A 19,465-nucleotide genomic window follows, 5' to 3' on the forward strand; every position below is an offset into this window, starting at 1 on the left:
CACTTTCATAGAAAATGAAAGAAGCATTAATGGCTGGCGTTTCTAGAGATTGTTAAGGAGCAGTTGCTTCATGTTAGTCAACAGTCATTCTGCTACCCATCCTCCCTGTGTTAGAGAAGGGTAATATATAATTTACAGCAAAGTCTGTCTTTTTTCTAATCTTACCAACAGGTAATCAAAGTCTATGGTAGAGGGAATCCAATTAAAGTGGTAGCCGTTGACTGTGGGTTGAAGCACAACGTTATCCGTCTGCTGGTAAAGGTAGGTGAGTGCTTTACATCCTGCATCTCCTGCTTTGCTGTGGTATGAGCCTTGTCTGTGGGCTGTCCCCCACACCCAGTGTGTGCTCACTAGACCTTCATTCTGCCGGAATATAGTCATTCTAGCAGCATTTTAACTCCTAAAATGGGATACAATTTTGGGATGATTCCTGGGGACTGGATAATGTTTTCTGAGCTTCGTAGATAGTACCTGAGGTGGGGAGTAAGCGTACAGCAGCCTTTCAGCCATGAGAAAAACTGAAAGGTGAACTTAGAAGAACAACATTGCAAATGAACAAATGAACATTGCAGATGAACAAACATTGCAAAAAAAAATTAACTTATTTTTGACGGTGAGGATTGTGAAAGGCTGAGGCACAGAGGCCCGGAAAAGTTGTGGAATCTCCATCCTTGGAGATGTTCAAAACTCAACTAAGCAGTGTCCTTGACAACTTGATCTGAAGTTGAAGTTAGCCCTACTTTGAGCAGGAATCGGAGCAGATTACCTCCTGAGCTCTCTCCAGCTTAATTTATTACTTAATTCTATGATTCCGTGAAAATGACTTCCTGTAGTGAAGCTTTAGTGGTCCTTGCTTTTCTGGCCAGGTAGGAGGAATGAAGGTGGTGTCCTCCCATTTTCTAGATGAATAGCTTTTCTTCATCTCCACTTTTAATTCATGTAAATGTTCATCTCATTTTTGATGTGCAGGACTCTTTTCTAGCATGTCACAGAAGGAAGCTGTGAGGCCCTAAGTTAGCAGTTAAAATGAGTGCACAGTGTAAGAGGGAACAAAATGGATGCATTTTATGTATGTACGTTTTTGTGTCCAATTAGTAGCTTTTGATTCCATTAGTGAATTTCAGACAAACTTGACAAACACTGGTAAGATTAAAAAGTACTAAATTCTTACCATTTTGTGGAAGTAATCTGGACAGATAGTAGAGAGAAGCCTCATAAATGTCCCTAATGAAGGGCTTATTAATGTCCATAATGAAAGGCTGAAATCTGATCTCAGCCTTTGTGGGACATCAGAGAATGGGAACAGCCTCCAGACTCAAATTCATTTGTTCCACTGCTCCCTCTATTGCTTGTTCCCCTCTATTTCTCTCCCAGCGAGGTGCAGAAGTGCATTTGGTTCCATGGGACCACGATTTCACCAGCATGGAGTATGATGGACTTTTAATTTCTGGAGGCCCGGGGGATCCAATGAAGGCCCAAGAGGTGATTCAGAATGTTAGAAAGGTACAGTGCAATAGCCACAGGCCAATTTTCTTATTTTCATTTATTCATGTGCCTGAAATCTAAACAGTTGGTTTCACTAACGTGTTATGGACCATTTAGTCATTTCATGCGTCTGCCACATTCCTCATCTCTGTCTGCTGAGAGTTATGTTTCCAGACCAGTGGTTGCCATAGGGCTGCGCAGACCCTGATAAACAGTAATGAATATGAGCGTGAATACCACCATTACCTTACCAGTGCCTTGAAGCACCCTGTGGCCATTCAGCACCGCTGTCAGCTTATGAAAGAGCAGCGCTGTTTTCATGGTTGCTTCCATTTGAAATAATGTCATGCTCTAAATGGCACTGATACAAATTGCCATTGTTCTTTCCCCATGAGTAGACTTGAGACATCAAGCTATGCTCAGAGGTTTCCATTTAAAATGGAGAAGAGGAAACTTGCCTCCATATGCTTTTGCCACCTTGACTTCAGTCTTTTCCCAGGTCCATGTGACTGCTATGAGGGAACTGCGGGAGAGCTGGGCTTACTGCAGGGTTTATGCTGGAGCTGCTGAACAGAGGCACTTCAGTACCTCTTGAAAACCTTTTCATTTTAGGTCCTGGAGAGCAATCGCCCGGAGCCGTTGTTTGGAATCAGCATGGGCAGTCTAATCACTGGAATAGCAGCTGGAGCTACTTCCTACAAGATGCAGATGGCCAACAGGTGCGGCAGCACTGCAACTTCTCAGAGCCCTCACACACTGGCTCAGCATTGCAAAATGCCACAGAGCGGCAATACTTTGCTTCTGAACTGCGTTACGAGGAGCTAGTATGGCAGTAACATTACTTCTTCATTCCAGACATCTTCCTTACCTTAAATTTAAGCTGTGTTGTTGTGCATTGCTTTTCTTGAGGATGCTTTGAAAGTATTTGTTCTAACTTGTCCCAATTAAACTGAAGGATAATGAAGTTTCTACTAGGATTTATCGTTTTGAGTGGCTACCAGTACTGTACAGCTGCTACTGAACTGCTGTTGGTTTCCCCACGGCTATCAGCTGTTTGTAACTGTGGCGTTTGAACACATTCTGCACTTCCTTCCCCTGTCCTCTGACCCTTTCATTCCCCACTTCTCTTTCAGAGGGCAGAACCAGCCTGTTCTGAGTGTGGTGAATGGACGGGCTGTTATCACTGCCCAGAACCATGGTTATGCCATTGACAGCTCTACCCTCCCACCTGGCTGGAAACCTCTTTTTGTGAATGCCAATGATCAAACAAATGAGGTGAGCACATGCTTTCTAGATACCTACACATCACAACCTTTAGAGAGTGAAGACCATCTCCCCTTTATTTCATCCCCTGGAAGCTTGCTGTAGTGTTGCAACTAGTCATCAGGATTAAACTTGATGATCTGATTATCTCTTTTATGGGGACTTGCCTTACAGCCCCCAAAGGGGTGAACCATTGTCAGTGTTCTTCATACTAGCCCAGCATATTGGATCATGGCGAGGACTTCATGATTTCCCTTGAAGAGCTGCACTAATAACTTCTGTGACTTCCCGGCTGGTAGTGGTGCTCACTCCTTTGTCGTTGTCTTTACAGTTAGTGCCACAGGGACACTAATCTATGCTACTGTCTTGTGTTGGCTTCTATTTTGCCCAGCATAGAAAAGGAAAATTATTACAGTCTGATTTGGTCTGTTAACATGGAATTCCAGAAACTAAAGGTCAGGAATTAAATTTCCTCCTATGATCAATAGAAAGGGGTAGTTGCCTCTTGAGAACAACTTAGAAGATATGATAGAGACTTCTTGTCATGTGTCTTCCATGTAAAAAACAAAAACAAAAACCAAAAGCCTTGCCTTCGGAGGTTCACAACTGAACAAGGAAAAACATAGGAAGAAAACGGTATCCCATAGCTCAGATTTGACAAGGTCAGGTAGTCAGATAAATCTCAGGCTTTGTAATTGCCCATTTTAAGTCTTGACCGTTAAGCCTAGCTGCTGTGCAAGTCTGTAAGGTCTTGTTATTTATCAGAATAGCACTGAAAATGAGATGTTTCTAAAACTAATTTTCCTGGTGGGAGTATGCCTCTGTATAATTTGGTATAAGTGCCCCGCATCGAGTCTTTTAGGTTGAACAGTGCTGTTCTGGCATATTCTGGCTATGCTTTGCAGGAACAGCAACTTCCAGCTGATGTTTTTAGAGCAAGTTTGTTGTTTGCCACTTGGTGGTGTTTTTATCTGTACAGACCTGTCTAAACAGAGACAAAAGTTACCAAACAAGATCTTAATCCAAAAAGTGTACAACTATTCGGCTCAACTTTTGAAGTGAGTTTGCTTTGGCTGTGTTGACAAACTGAATCCTTCCATCCCCAGGCCTTTCATGTTTGCTTTAGCTGGCGACTGGAGGTAAGTATGATGGTAAGTATGATTGATGCGGATTTGGTGCTGACAGATATGGTCCTTTAGCTCACAGAAGAGAACGTCATGCTTCTAGATCCAAAGGACTTAAGTCTCACGTCATCACCCGATTTATGCAGAAGCACCATCATACTTACCTCCAATCACCAGCTGAAGCAAAGGACTCTATCTGTCAGCACCAAATCAGCATCAATCTCCTAAACTTCCGTAAGTCCTCTGTATGTGGGAGAGGGACAAGGAGCAATGTTGGTTTAGCATGGGATGTACAGACAGGAACAAGGTTGGATGGGCTGTCATGTGTAGTTTGTTGCGTTCCTCTACTTGGAAAAGAGGAGGCATTTCCTGGGCCTGACTGGACCAATCACAGCTGGGCAGGACCAACACAAGTTTCCAAATCCTCACAAGATAAGGAGTGAATATTTTAAAAGGTGTTTTTAAGTAACTAGAAATAACATGAACATTTAGAGAAAATGTGACAGGCTGATGACATTCTTCACTCGGAGGGCAGTAGCTTGTACCATAATGGATCAGCTGTGGTGAGGAACTCATCTCTCATCCCTGTCCTATTCCAGCATCCCACCCTACAACTCTGAATGGTGCTGTTGCACTACAGCAGCTGTTGGGACTCTGTTGTCCCTCCTTATAGGGAAGCAAGTTGTATCAGAGAAGTATTTTCATGTATTCCATCTTGTGGAAATTCTCCATCTGCATCTGGAACCGGGGGCCATTGGCAGTGGCAGGGTTGTTTCCCTGTGGACCATACTGCTTGATGCTGTCAGGCCACAGAAATGAGCAGTCTGATTCTCCTGGCTTCAAGTGAAGCTTCAAGCAGCATTTCACCTTAGATCCTTCAGAGCTATTGTTCATCCAGAGCAGTGGTCCTGCTTTGTCACATGCCTGAAAATAGGTGAAGGAAGACATTGGTGAGGCTCTGTGTCAGCATTTAAAGTGAGTTATGGAAGGCTGAAGTAAAGAGCATGAGCAAATTTCATATCTCCTCCAACAAAACCAGCCAGATCAGGACAGTAAAACCAGTTCTATAACAGCCGCCTTCAAGGTGATGTTGTCTTCTTGTGTACATTTTTCTTCTTCACCTGGTCCAGTGTTAACTCTGGAAGGCGATTAGCAAATCTGCTCTGTGAAGCTCTTACAGTTTATAATAGAGTTTGCTATGTAATGGCATCAATGCCTTCATTTTGCTTCTCAGCCACGCAGTCCGGTGTGTTGCACAGGTTCACACTTGGAGTGTTAGCAAAAGAGCAAGAGGCTCTTTGACTTACCAGATAAGTTGTTTGAAGACTGGGAATGAAATGAGTTTCAACTTGGCAGCCCCTAAATTAATCACAGTCCCCTGGCCTTTAGTACATACAGGGGTAAGTACTCGCTTTCTGTTCTCTTGCCTGTTAGCAAGGAGGTGTCTAAGACAATTGTTTTGATTTCTGCAGGGAATTATGCACGAGACCAAACCAATTTTCACAGCGCAGTTCTACCCAGAGGCAAGTCCAGGGCCAACAGACACAGAGGTACTGTATGGGGATTGATCTGGGTTTGCTTTGAGATGGTTTGTAGACTATAGATATATATTAGCTAAGGTGAAAAGTCTTTATGTTGTGATTGTCCTAAGTCTTGTTTTTAGAAAAGTCAGGATTCTAAAAGAGAGTATAGCCATGCAAGGGCTTGTGCCTGCTTAGCTTGATCCGTAGCTAATTATAAGGAGCAGCAAGGCGTCTATTGACTTCTGTGTGCTCTGGATCAGTGACTCCATTCATATGACTTGTATGCTTTGAGTCCTGGTGGGATTATTTGTGTGTTGGAAGTTATTGAAGTGTTTAAGCCTTCACAGAATCAGGCTCAAATCTCTTGTACTTGAGGTGGTTGTAAGAGGAAAAAGAATCTATCTTATAGAAAAAAAAAATACCAACCAGATGCTTTGTAATAAAATCATTGACTTTCTAATACATTTTAGTTCCAATTTCAAATATAATAATTGCTGTAGAGTTATGTAAATGAATTCACACTTCCTCACTCTTGTTCTCCTAAGTGAAATGAAATTTTAATCCCCCATCTGTGACTTTGCACAAATTCTATAGCAATAGCAACTGGTTGTGTAGTCACAGAGTATGACTAAGCAGCAGCAGGGGATGTGGAAGGCAGGGAAGGCATGTCTGAACGTAAATACACTATTTAGCATTTCTTGAGAAAGCAAGCTTGAAGAATGCTTAGAAGTGATTTATTTTAATCTTGATTTGATATTGTTGATTAAGCCTACAAGTAAATCTCTAGATATCAAGAAGTTTCGTACCAGTCTGATTGACTTGTGTTTTTGAATTCTTTTAAATTCACCCTCAGCTATGTGTTTTCCCAGCCATGGCACACTTCAGCTGCTTGAATGGGTTTGGTAAACATCTTGCCTATCCTGCCAGACCTGCAGGATCTATTCTTACTCCTAGTTGTAGGTGATTGCCTGCAACCAGCTTCAGGAGCCATATGGGCAGAAGCTTTGCACGCTCAGAGCTGGGTGCAGCTGGAGCCTCCCCTGGCTGCTTGTGGCTGCCTGCACGCCAGTGAGGGTCGTGCTGCCTCCTGTGCCTGGTGCTTGGCTGGCTGTGAGGCAGGCAGCGTGGGCTGGAGGCACATGGAAGCTGAAGAAAAGTTTTCTCCCATCTGCTCTGGAGCCTCCTCTGGAGGACAATACCGATCTAGTGCCACTGACATATAGATACATCTATTCAGATCCCAGCTCAGTAGCAGGCTTCATTCCATGTAGTTCCCTTGATCTAGTTAAGTGTATGGTCTTCTGATTTTTAACTTTTAATGCACAGTCATTTATTACACTGTCAGCTGTATATGAGCAGAGCACACAAACGTGATTTATATGTGTTTTCTCCCTGATACGACCTCACTTTCTTGAGTGCCGCTTTGTCAGGTATGTCAGAAGTCATTAAATAGATTTCAGATTTGTTCCCCGTCTTCTCTGATGGTGTAAATACACATCCTAAAGGAAGCAGAGCAGAGCTGATGACTTTAGTTCTTCAGTGGCCTGTTTTGTCCTTCTTTGCATGGTATTTATTTAGTTCTACTTTGGGAATTAAATACATGTGTTTGTTTTTCCTAGTTCCTCTTTGATTCATTTATGTCACTGGTTAAGAAAGAGAAAGGCACTACCATTGCCTCGGTCCTGCCCAAGGCTGGAGCGGCAGCTTCCAGAGTGGAGGTCAGTGTACAGATACTCGTTATTCCTGCATGTCAGTTAGGCTAGAAACTGTTAAATCCTACTGAGCCCAGGATGCAAAATACATAGCCTGAAAAACTTACCGGGGATGACAAAGACAGGCTTCCCATACAAAAACCGTTAGATCTTTCTACCTATCTCATAGTCATCAGGTCTCTCTTGTTGTGTTATTAACTTGAGGAGGTTTTAAGATCTGACATTTCATATATTTTACTTTGTAGTCCTCCCAAGAAAGGAGCCCTCCTAACACATATAAGGTGCCCTGGAATAATCTGGCCGTGAGAGTTTGCCAGCAGTTTAATACTGATACTCTGTTGCTTAGCAAATAAGTCTGGAATTCCTAGTATGAGATGAATTTCATACAGTTTTACTATCTTAGAAAGCAGCTGGACTTCATGGGCAACCAGACTGAGGCATAGTTGTCTATAAGCACATGATACAATCAGCACATTTTTTGTATGCCTTATGCATAAGTCATGTATTTCTCTAACCAGCTATGCAGGGGAGAGGTTCAGTAGAACTATTCTTGGAAGTAAAATTGCAGTGTTTTTGAAGCTGACTCTTCTTCACTTCTAGAACTTGTTTTGTAATTTGAAGCTGTTCTGTGCTGCGCAGGCTGTTCATTCCCACCACTGTGGGAAACATGCTGACTGTTTCATACCATTTTGCACTTCTAGGTCTCCAAAGTTCTCCTCCTAGGATCTGGGGGTCTATCGATTGGTCAGGCAGGGGAATTTGATTACTCTGGATCCCAGGCTGTGAAAGCCATGAAGGTGAGAGGATACTCTGAAAATGTTAGTCTAATTTAATTTTACTTTCCCTTCTCGTAACTTAACTCTGATCATCCAGCTGTCACTGAGGCGGGGAAGCTAGCGAGAATTAATGACCGTAGGTAAATCTGTTTTCTTCTGTTTGTGAATTTCTTGGTTGAGTGATCTGAGTTAACTACTCAGAATTATCTACCAGAGAGAAATTTCCTTGAGTTTGCATTGCAGTCTTAAAGCAGTTTGTTATTTGTGAAGGGTGACTGGTCACTCTAGGCTTGTCATATTGTCCTGTGTTCTGGTCGAACGAACGTAAATGAAGAGGAATATGGTCAGCAACATCTGAGCTGAAAGTACTGAAACTTTTGTGGCATGCAGACATACTGCAAGGCAGAATATTGAAAAAGGCTGAACTGTTAACTGCTATCAAGACCAACATGCACAAGATTTTGAGCCTCTTACCAAGATACTTTTTGTAAAGGGTGAGATACGTATATACACACACACACACACACACACACAAAAAGGATAAAATTTTTAAATTCATATATATTCTAACCTTTGTTCCCAGAATAGATTCATAATTTTAAAAGGAAAAAATGAAAAAAATTGTTCCTTGGGATGAATTTTGTCCTGTAAACTTACTGCCCAGTTTTTGCTGTTCCTTTTCTGAAGATTGTAGGTATTTATGCTTACTGGCATGAGCAAAAGTGCGTGTGTACTCCTGCATGTGCCTGAGAAATGCATGCTTTTGAGGAGATGCACGTTTTACTTGCAGCCCCCTGCATAGTCAACATGTGTCATGGGTTTTCTGCATGCCATTCCCAAGTGAATGCATAGTGCAGTTAGGTCCTTATGTGGAAAGGCTCATCTCCAGCTCTGGCTGTTTCATGCTGCGAAAGTACAAAGCCTCTAGAAAGGTTGCTAGGAGAAGAACTCATGCTAGGAGAGGGGGTGGCAGAAGGACATCAGTATTCCTGCAATAGGGTTACCGTTGGTAACGTAACAGTGGCGTGGCAAGATGTGATTGTTGTCTAACCTCATGTGAAGGAGGAGAGCTTGCAGAACTGTCACAGATCCAGAACAGATGCAGCAACCTCTTTCAGACAAGGTGAAGATTGTGAGCAGTTCTGCAACCAGTCCTGCTTAAGTCAGGCCCACTCTGTTCCTGTGCTGACTGTGGAGTTAGCAACAGGAAAAGTCAGTTAGAGTAATCTTAAAATAAATCTGAGGTAGGTCAGGGTTGAATCTCAGTCTTACAACACATCTGGTATTGCATTTGCTTTGTTTGTGTTCTGTGTTGATATTGCTAGCTACTAGTTTGAAGTAGCCACATCGTAAAGAAGACAAGGACGAATTAGGAGTGGATGATGCCAGAGTTGGTGAGCACAGATAACAGAGTTGGAGAGAAGGCCTCTCTCTTGCCTTCATTTTCTCTTTTGTCCTTCAAACTCAGCTCCAGTTTCTGGAATAGAAAGTGGGTTTTTTTTTTTTTTTTTTTTTTTTTTTTTTTTTTTTTCCTAATGATAAATCTCTCCAGCTTGATCTTCCACACTGCCCTTTTCCTTCCTGTGGCCATCAGCCAGCTGCTCTGATCTGCAGGCTCATCAGCCATTCCAGCGGCAGCACTTGCTCTTCCTGACCTTGCCTCTGGCAGTGTGATTTACAGCTCTATGCAGGAGAGGAGGCACTTGGCCAGTGGCTGCCAAGGGAAAGCTGCAGAGCGTGGAGACAACAGGGACAGTTAATAGGAGACAAAAGAGATTTCTTTCCCCTTAGACTTTTCTATTTCTTTTCTTCTTTTAAATAATCAATATCGATTCTTACTGCTGGGCATTCTGCTTCACTGTGCTACTTTCTCTTCTTCCTAGTCTGTTAGGCCCCAGTGCATTTTAAGACAAGTGCTGTTGTTTGCATTTAGTCCTATACTGTTAAGTGTGTACCTCTTTTTAAGAGTAAAACCCTTGAGGAGCTGGGCCTCCGCTGGTCAGTGGATTTGTATTTGCAAGAATATTCATGAGAGGCAGGAACAACCCCTGAACAGCAGGGCCTGAGAGCATCTGTGGATAACAGAGACTGGCTCATGGTCATGTGAAATATCTTCTTGCTTACTTGCTTTGGGGATTCTCCCAACTGTTCTGAATATAGGTGGGTATTATACCAAAAGAGGAATAGAGCCCTCCTGGAGTGTTATTAATTCATTGTTTTGATTAAGTTTTGACAAAGATCTCCAATGAGGATGGGGGATCATCACACAGATTGTTGTGAACATATAAAACAACAAAAAAAAAGTTGAAGAAAAGAGTTGTATGGGCAAATAAATGTAAAATCCAGCATCCCAAACAAATGGGCCTGTGAACACGGTATCAGTAAAATGTATCTCTTAGCACAGTGGGCATTAATTCTACGCGTTAATTATTTTCCTTACTGCTGCCAACTGGTTCTTAAGACACCTTGCCCCAGATAAGCAGGAAAGCAAGGGCTGAGATGTGCGACTACTCCAGCTCATTGGAAAGTGATGTTCCTTCCCCCTCCTCTTGCATTACAACAAAAATAAAATCATGAATTTCTGAGTACATTTGTCAGAGAAGCTTGTTTTGATCAGAAAACTGTCCTTCTCCCTCTGCACGGCCGTGAAAATTACCCAGTTTTGGGGTTTTAGAGAAATCACTCCACGTTTTCCATAACAGTTTAATCTTTTCTTTTCTTTTCTTGCCCTGCTCCACACATGTCCAAGGAAAGCACATTTTTCTATTCAGTGAAAAAATCCAACTTACCATGAGAAAGTGTCAGAAATTTATGGCCAATTTTTAAAGTGTTATCTTAAGTTATTAAAGGAAAGTGAAGAATTTAATTCAGTGTCTGAAGTCGGTAGGCAGAGAGAACATTGTTAAGAATCTGAGCTATGTATTTGTTCCCCCAAACAGTTGGTTAAACAATCCCAAATTTGAACCAAACACAAAAAAAAATCCTGTGGTGTTTTCGTATTGTTGGTGAACTAAGGAAAAATAGCAAGTTCCGTACATGGTCCCATAACGCTCCCATAGCATTTGCTTGGGGAATGGCTGACCTCAGCCCACCAACTCTCTTCCTGTTATTTATTTATTTATTTATTTATTTTGTTACCATTTCTGATTACAGTTCCTGTTTGTTCTGAAGCTTTCCATAATTGTTTTTTATCCTGCTCTCTTTCCATGTAGTTAATCCTTTCTCTTGAAACGTATTTTACATCTATAGTTAGCATTGTTTGCAAAGGATTTGCTTATTCGTGGAAGCTTACTGTCTTATAAGAAGTTGATGGAGATGAGAATAAATTCCCATAAAAATCAGGTCACAGTCTTTTCACTTTCCAATGCACCTTTTCATAAAGCAGTAACTAACTGTTCTTTATCCGTCTGTGCTTGACGTGTTTTTAAGCTTGGCCACATTCTAGTCTCATTGTTATTAGCCAAACTTAGTTAGCTTTCTCATTACCCACTAGTACTTCAAGAGAGAAGAGAGTTGATAATCTCAGCTCTGCCTTAAATTTTTGCATTAATGAGCAAATTGGAGTGAAATTCTACCTGTAGCTGGGAGGGTGGCAAAACTCACAGGTATAGCAGGAGGCAGATTATAAACTTTAGTTTCTCTTTCTCTCACAGATGAGAAATTGAGATAAATAATGTAGATTTTTTGTCTAACCTTTGCATTGCACATAGAGGCAGGCTCCATCTTTTATTATATACAGTATCAAATAAAAAGGTTTGGGAGAAGGTTTTTAAGTGTTATTTAAAGTTACTTAAGCATTACTTTTAACATAACTGAGAGATCTTCTTCAAGTCTTTCTGAGTGTACAAAAAGAGATCTCAGACTAGTATAGATTTTTTTTGCTGTCATCTTCTGTATAAGTGGGGGTGATAACACTAGGAAAATTAAAGTCTCTTTCTGGAAAATCTGAAAATGTATTCTTGTACTTTTACTAGTGGGTACAAAAATTAGAGAACTATTGAGATACTCATGATCAAAGAGCTATTGCTTGACAAGAAAAGATAGTTTTTGATTAAAATTATTTTGTTTTGTCATTTTTGGTCTGACTTCCAAGAGAAATACAACATAGATGATTATGTTGATGTGTCTCCCAGTCTCCTCTGTGTAACTTCTGAACATATTAAACAATTTTAACCGAATTTTTGAGTTGGGTGGGAATCTCCATTTCCTCGAGTTTCACAAAAGTAGAGGACAAAAGGAAAGAATCAGTGTCTTACTGGTCTGTTACAGGATACCAGAAGTCCATTATGGGAGGAAGCCGTAAAGAACCAGGCTTTCTAAATTCCTCTGTTGGTGGCATTGGTTGTTGAAGGCCATCTCCTTGCTGCTGATAATGCTATTAGCTCTTTTTCCACGTGTACCTACATTTAATGCAGACTTTCATTTTTCAGGAAGAGAATGTGAAAATCATTCTTATGAATCCCAATATTGCTTCAGTGCAGACCAATGAGACTGGCTTAAAGCAAGCTGATGCTGTCTACTTCCTTCCTATCACTCCACACTTTGTTACGGAGGTCATCAAGGCTGAGCGGCCTGATGGATTAATTCTGGGCATGGGTGGCCAGACAGCTCTCAACTGTGGTAGGTACAGCACAGGTACCTCGGCTCTCCTTGCAGCTGAACTTGTTGCTTTCATCGCTTGCTCAGCAGACTTCATTTCTACTGAAACGTGAGACCCATGCGTCCAATACATTGCCTGGGTTACCAAGGGGAGTGACTGTGGGCCAATGAGTAATTGTTAAGCTGTGAACATCATATCTAATGGCTATTTTTGATAGTTAAAAGTAATTTGGGTATTCTGCTTTGCAGCTTAAGTCTGTGTTATCATAGCTGGATTGGGGGTATTCTAACTATAAGTAGTGATCTAATGAGTGAACACCTTGAGGTAGAGACCAAAATGGAAAGCTGGCTGTGTTTAGCTCCTTGCAGCATTATCCAATAACACTGATTTGCTTTGAATTGAGGATGATGGCCAAACAGTAACTTCACCTCTAGTGCCAGGTTTCATAAATTTTAGGCCGGAAACTTTCACTTTATGGCTCTTGAGTTTTAATACTGAGAAATAGTAAAATTATATGTTGATGAGGCCAGGCAAGCAGTCAGCTAGTCAGATATCTTCTGGATACTTTGTTCTTCATCCAGCCTCAGTCATCAAAACTCTGACTTTGCTCCTTCTGCAGGAGTGGAACTCTTCAAGCAAGGAGTGCTGCAAGAGTACGGTGTGAAGGTCCTAGGTACATCAGTTGAATCCATCATGGCTACAGAGGATAGACAGCTCTTTTCTGACAAATTGACTGAGCTGAATGAAAAGATTGCTCCTAGCTTTGCAGTGGAATCGGTAAATCAGACAATATTGAATATGAAGTTACTGTTGCCTGTTTTAGTTATTAAAAAAACCTAGTTTTGTTAGCGAATGCTTAAGACGACTGTGGACACTGTAGCTTGTACACTTTCACCAGCACTCTACAGTGATTGATGTTGGTTCACAGTGATTTAGAATGGGTGAAAACGCAATTAGACACTTGGAAAGTCTAAGCTAATTTAACCACTGACAAGAAAAGTGAATTAGAATGGGAACATACCTGTGCTGCGGTACAAAAATATATACCATTTCAGTGGCTACATTTTTTTTTTCCTGTTTTATTTTGCACAAGCTATATAGGCTTAGGATTTCAGATCCTTAAAGTCAGCACTACTGAAATCCCTCCTGAAGATGAAAGAGTGAAAAAGTAATTGGTTCAGTGGGAAGGCCTGTTTGAGTTTGGAGGAAACTCTTAAACAGAGATGTCTGTTGGAGGTGTTATTTGGTACTGTAGTCTGGGAAAGACAGACCAGGTAAGGACATTTCCTCAGGAAGTCGACATGTAACTTAAGAACAGAAGTCACTTCCTGGAGTCTGTGCTCCCATTTTCTGCTGTTTGGCAGAACCTTTGTTCAATATTACAAAGCTGAGTTAATTTTTTTGTCTTATGTCTTCAGACAGAGTAGTGTCTTACTGATGAGATTTCCATTTAAACAAGCAAATGTGGTTGAAGACTGTTCAGCTTAGTCGTTGTCATTGTCTTTGAAATGTATTCCCCTCTGCTTTAAGGTTGAAGATGCTTTGATGGCAGCCGAAAAGATCAGCTACCCTGTCATGATACGTTCTGCTTATGCGCTTGGTGGTCTGGGATCAGGCATATGTCACGATAAGGAAAGTCTACGGGATCTTAGCATCAAAGTACGTCTGCAATTGCAAACCATAGGAATGGAGTTAGGACCTCTGATTTTTAGATACTCTTCTCATAGTTAAAAACAGTAGAGGTTGTACATACGCTATGTTTGTCCCTAAAATGTTATCATGATAGCGTCTAATGTTCTCTTCTCATAAATCTTGCTACTAACTTTGGTAATGCAAATGATTAAATGACACATGAGTTAAATTAATCAAAAATTAGTCATAAATTTGAGCAAATGTTTCAGTAATTTTGATCAAAAAAAGAAACATAGTAGACTCCTTTCACCTGCCTTCAGGAGTGAACAGTGCATGAAAGATGATCCAGGAGCTAAAACCTCTGAAAAGCTCATTGATAACATAATATCAGGGACAAAAGAGTGAAGAGGCTTGAGCCTCTGCTGTGTTTCCATCTAAATGTGGCATTTTTGCTGTGTTGAAAGCTCATGTAGAGATTTAACAGGACAGCACTTCAGAATTTTGGCATTGGCCAGCTGTCTCTGGCTAAGAAGTGACAGCTCTCTTTGTAAGGAATCAGAGACTGTTTTCTTCAAATTTGCTGAGAAAAATAAACAAGTAATTGCAGGGGGGTGAGAGCCTTTTTTTCTGGCAAAAATGCTGAATTTTAGGAAAAGAATATCAAATTTTCTTTAAAAACTTTGTTTTTCTGTTTTTCCTGATTTGCTGAGATTCTTAACCTTTCATGAATCTCTATAATGAAACACTGCTAATGTCAGCAAGAAGAGCTCTATGTGAAAATTACCTTTTTACATTCCCCTACATTGGGCCCAGAATTTGTCAGCAGAACAGCAGCGTGCACAGTGCCGAACAAATACCTGCTCAGGCAGTGTCTGTCCCAGGGATTCTTGGGGACAAGACAGACAGGAGCAGGAGAGAGGCGGTGAACATAACCCCATGTTATAGATTGATCGCTGAGGTTGAGAACACTACTTGCTCAAGCTTACACATTATCGTTGTTCAGAAAAAGCAGAAATTTACTCAGAGACTTTCTGAGTACAGCTGTCTGAAAGGTTGCTGTCATTTTTAAGTGGGAAATCTGGTTTTGATCAGCATTTCTTTCTGTTAACAAAAATGTTTTTCATAGAATCAGCAAGGTTGGAAGGGCCCTCTGATGATCATCCAGTCCAACCCCCCCTGCTCAAGCAGGGTCACCTAGAGCACGTTAGACAGGGTTGCATCCAGGCGGGCCTTGAATATCTCCAGAGAAGGAGACTCCACAACCTCTCTGGGTAACCTGCTCCAGTGCTCCGTCACTCTCAGAGTGAAGAAATTCCCTGTCATGTTCAGGCAGAACTTCCTGTGGTTCAGTTTTTGCCCATTGCCTTTTCTCCTGTCACATGGGACAACGGAAAGGGAGTGTGTCCCCATCCCTTAATGTCTTGATTTCTCCCTGAAAAAATGTGAAGTAGCAACTCTTCGTAAACATCTTACTTTCTCTAAAATTTTAGAGGTGGTGCAATTCATGTTTTTAGTAAAATACTCATGTTTCTGAAACCTCCATTTCTTTCTTCCAAAAGTCTGATTTGATTTTATTATTTGAGTAAAGATTTCATTTTTTCTCAAAAATGGTACTAAAGGAACTTCAACATTTTGAATAAAGAACAGTATTTCAAAACTCACAAGGTAAAATAACGTGAGTATTTTTGGATTAGTTTGACTCTTGGCTCTCAATTCCACAGCTCAGCGTAACCTTTGTTCTTTCCTTTTCAATTAAGAAGATGATCTGTAATATTTCTATGAATGAGATTTTCAAACACTGGACTTCAGGTGTGACTGACTGGGTATGTAATTCAGATAACCGAACATCTGTAGGCATATCTTTTCATAGCACAGCCAGTTTAAGTAATCTGGCCTTGAGTTGATGTCTCTGAGTCTGCTTATCTTGAGTAGAGTACTGCAGGAGCAGCAAGGATTGCATTGCAGGCACAGCTGGGTGTTGCCTTGCAGCACCTCCAGTTCCGCGTACGTTCAGTGAAGGGAACGGCTAGGCGGATGTGCAGTACCACTCCTCTAGCCCAGGCTTTTTTGCGCAAGTACGAAAAACCCCTACACATAAGGTGCTTGTCATCAGTGCTATAAACTTTGCTTAATTTCATCTCTCTCTCTCTTTTTTTTTTTTTTTTTTTTTTTTTTTTGTTGGTCTACGATGTCTGGAGAGGTGCCATAGAACCTTAAATATGAGAACATCTAATAATGTTTTCTTATTGTTCATTTTCTCTAAAATATCACCAGGCATTTGCAATGACTAATCAAATTCTGGTGGAAAAGTCGGTTGTTGGCTGGAAGGAGATAGAGTATGAAGTTGTGAGAGATGCTGCTGATAACTGTATTGCTGTCTGCAATATGGAAAACGTTGATGCTATGGGAGTCCACACAGGTAGGCTTGGGTGCAGGGTGGCTCACCACAAATGGCTCTTTTCCTATTCCCATTTAGAGCCCTTCTGCTTGCCATAGTTGACATAGTTGTGTGATCAGTAAGGTGGGCTCTAGGAGTACTACTTAGGTGTTGGGTACCTCTAGTTTGGGTGTGAAGCAAATTTTGCTAGGCTGAACCTACTACTGTGATCCCATTCTCCACAAGATTACCAGTCTTCTCCAAAATCCAGTGCTAGGACTCCATCTGTCTGTGCCTTTCATTGCACTCACAGTTTGAATGTCCGTTTAACTTTGTTGCTGGGAAGAGGTTAGCATAGAAAGTGACCTGTGTGCTAGCATTTACTGCCGCTGAAGTGCTTCTCTTTTTCCTTTTCTTGCTGATTTGTGATAAACAGGGGATTCTGTTGTAGTGGCTCCAAGCCAGACGCTCACTAATGAGGAATTTCAGATGCTGAGGGATCGTGCCATCAAGGTTGTCCGTCATTTGGGCATCGTGGGAGAGTGTAATATCCAGTTTGCTCTGAATCCGACTTCCTTGGACTACTACATCATTGAAGTTAATGCCAGACTCTCGAGAAGTTCAGCTTTGGCATCCAAAGCAACAGGGTAAGATCACTTTAAAAAAAAAAAAAAAAAAAAAAGGTGAGGAGGAGAGGAGAAACACACAAAGAGAAAATTATGGTGAGGGACTTGGATCAGTGTATTATTTAAATATATAAATGACAGCTGCAAGAAAGAATAGTTCCTGCATCTGCTCTTCATGCAGTGAAGGCGAAGAGGCACAGGCATAATTTACAGCAAAGTCGACTGGCTGTTAGGGAGAACTGTGGTGCAGTGTGGGTACTCAGGGGTAGAGTTCTGGATGTGATGCTTCTAAGAAAAGTTCCTCTCAGCATCTGCTTGGAATGACTGTGGGAGAGATGGTCCTGCTGTGAGATGGAGGAACGGGTTAGTGACCTCTTGAGGTCCATTCCCACATGCTGATGCTATTACTACAGAAAATGGAAAAGCTCTTGGAGGGAGAGGGGAAAGCAGGGGAGCCTAATAGCTGTCCTTACAAAGCATATCCACTCTGTGTGTTGGCCACAAATCATTTCTGGGACCCAGAGGACATAGCTATTTAATGAGCTGTCCATCAGATTGATGCAAATGGTATTGCTAGGTGCCTTTGTTTTGTTGGCTAATCATAAACTAATCAAGATGAGGATGGTCCAAGCAGGCTGTTTAGAAATTGGCTGCTTAATTGTGCTTTGCAGATGCTGTTGAGAGGTGCAAATTAATCTCTCATTTGCAGTTCTCAACAGCTCTGGTGGTTGTTGAAGTGCCATAGCAGACTGGAGGTGAGCCATGGTAGTGGACAGTGGGCATTTGGTGGTTTTCTTTTGGGGGACAGACTTGCAGCAAAACATATCTGTGTGTGTGCAGTCTCGCTGTGGGAGTGGCACGTATTTTAAATAGTGACTTCGCAGCTATTCAGCCAGCCCCAGACCTAGCTGGTAGCTCTACAGAGAGTTTAGGCTAGGAAGCCAGACAAGAGCTGCTGTACTTGAACACTGTGCTCTTCCATGATGTTGAGGATATGAAGTCACCACTCATCTGTTTAATTTGACCTACTCCTGGGATTCTCAAAAAACAACAAGGGTCTTTGGAATAGTAGCAGTGCTGGAGCTGATTGTGCTACAGAGGACTTGGTGCTGAGGGCTTGGTCTCTCTGTGACAGAAGCAGTGGGGGTTTCCTCAGAGCTATTGCACATGGATTGTCCTGACTGAAAGCTATCCAAACAGCTCATGGTGAAGTTGACTATGATAGAAATACAGGAGAGAAGCAACCAGGGGAAGATACCAAAAGGCATGTTTGGATTTTGCCTGGGATCCAGTACAATACCTGGTTTCAAAGAGCTGAAGATTTCCTGCAGATGGTGCCAGTGACTGGTGACCTCAAATATCCTGCTTCAGTGAATGAGCAAGGGACACTGGAAAAGTTAAGGGGAAGGAAATGATTATGGTATGCTCATTAAGAAAGCTTTTGGCTGAGGACCGTTTCTTACTCAGTTGGTGCAGCACCTGGTACTACAGGGCTCTGGTTGTTTTTGCAATGTGTATTTTATAGTAATCAGAGCTGTTCATCTGTCAGTACTGGTCATGAAAAGTATGTGGCATAAGAAGTAAATGTAGGAAATATTGTGGGTAATTTTTCAAGAGGAGATTTTTCTTCTTATACTGGAATAAAGTAACTTGTCTGCTTGCTGATGAGGCCTTTCCAACCAACTGGAAATTATGAAGAATAACATCCTTAGCAGAATGAGAACAGACAGTTCTGCAAGTGACTCACTGCATTTCTTCTGCTCCAGCCTGGCCAATATCAGCTTCACAGACCAGTTATCACTCGTCCTGCTGGTACCCTGGAACTATGTCCGCTGCTAATAGCAAATTCCCCTCTCCTTCTGGTACCAGGATTCAAACAAAAAGTAACATTTTGGAGGATTGGGGGGAACCCATAACTTTGCTTTTGAGGAAAAAGAGAAAAGAAAAACAGGAAAACTGTTTAAGGATTTTGTTGATGTTGTGTTTTATGGGGGGAGGAGTTGAAGGGTTTTTTTCTTTTCTTTTTTTTTTCTTTGTGTGCTATATGAGACACCATGAACTCTAGTGTCCTATGTATGCTATTGCCAAGTCCTTGCCAGAAGCAAAAGTTATGTTACTCTGGCATTGGCCACTGAGCTGAGGTGACTAACCTGGCTGCTTCCCAACTGATGAGGCCGCACACGTGCGTGTAGTGGTCCGCGCATGCCAATGACTGTCCCAGCCCTGGCCGGGTGGCATCCGGACACTGCTGTGGCCCCCGAGGTATCAAGAATGTCTCGTGCGGGTATATAATGGAATTGTGCTGTTCTGAAGCAAGACGCCATAGAAATGCTGCAAGTCTGGCACT

The 19,465-nt window shown here is 41.8% G+C and overlaps 1 protein-coding gene across 1 annotated transcript in view; it reads left to right on the forward strand.

Annotated features, from left to right (window-relative positions):
- The window catches only part of CPS1 (carbamoyl-phosphate synthase 1), a 94,152-nt gene that overhangs the window by 21,641 nt on the left and 53,046 nt on the right, over window positions 1–19,465 (forward strand). The window contains exons 7-18 of the mRNA XM_062578995.1: window positions 172–261; window positions 1,375–1,503; window positions 2,098–2,204; window positions 2,619–2,760; window positions 5,345–5,422; window positions 7,015–7,113; window positions 7,809–7,904; window positions 12,314–12,503; window positions 13,103–13,260; window positions 14,014–14,142; window positions 16,390–16,534; window positions 16,929–17,139. Coding sequence (XP_062434979.1) covers window positions 172–261; window positions 1,375–1,503; window positions 2,098–2,204; window positions 2,619–2,760; window positions 5,345–5,422; window positions 7,015–7,113; window positions 7,809–7,904; window positions 12,314–12,503; window positions 13,103–13,260; window positions 14,014–14,142; window positions 16,390–16,534; window positions 16,929–17,139 — 1,574 coding nt within the window. The remainder of the gene's footprint in view (window positions 1–171; window positions 262–1,374; window positions 1,504–2,097; window positions 2,205–2,618; window positions 2,761–5,344; window positions 5,423–7,014; window positions 7,114–7,808; window positions 7,905–12,313; window positions 12,504–13,102; window positions 13,261–14,013; window positions 14,143–16,389; window positions 16,535–16,928; window positions 17,140–19,465) is intronic.

This window comes from Rhea pennata, chromosome 6, assembly GCF_028389875.1.
Source record: "Rhea pennata isolate bPtePen1 chromosome 6, bPtePen1.pri, whole genome shotgun sequence".
NCBI classification, from domain to species: Eukaryota; Metazoa; Chordata; class Aves; order Rheiformes; family Rheidae; genus Rhea; species Rhea pennata.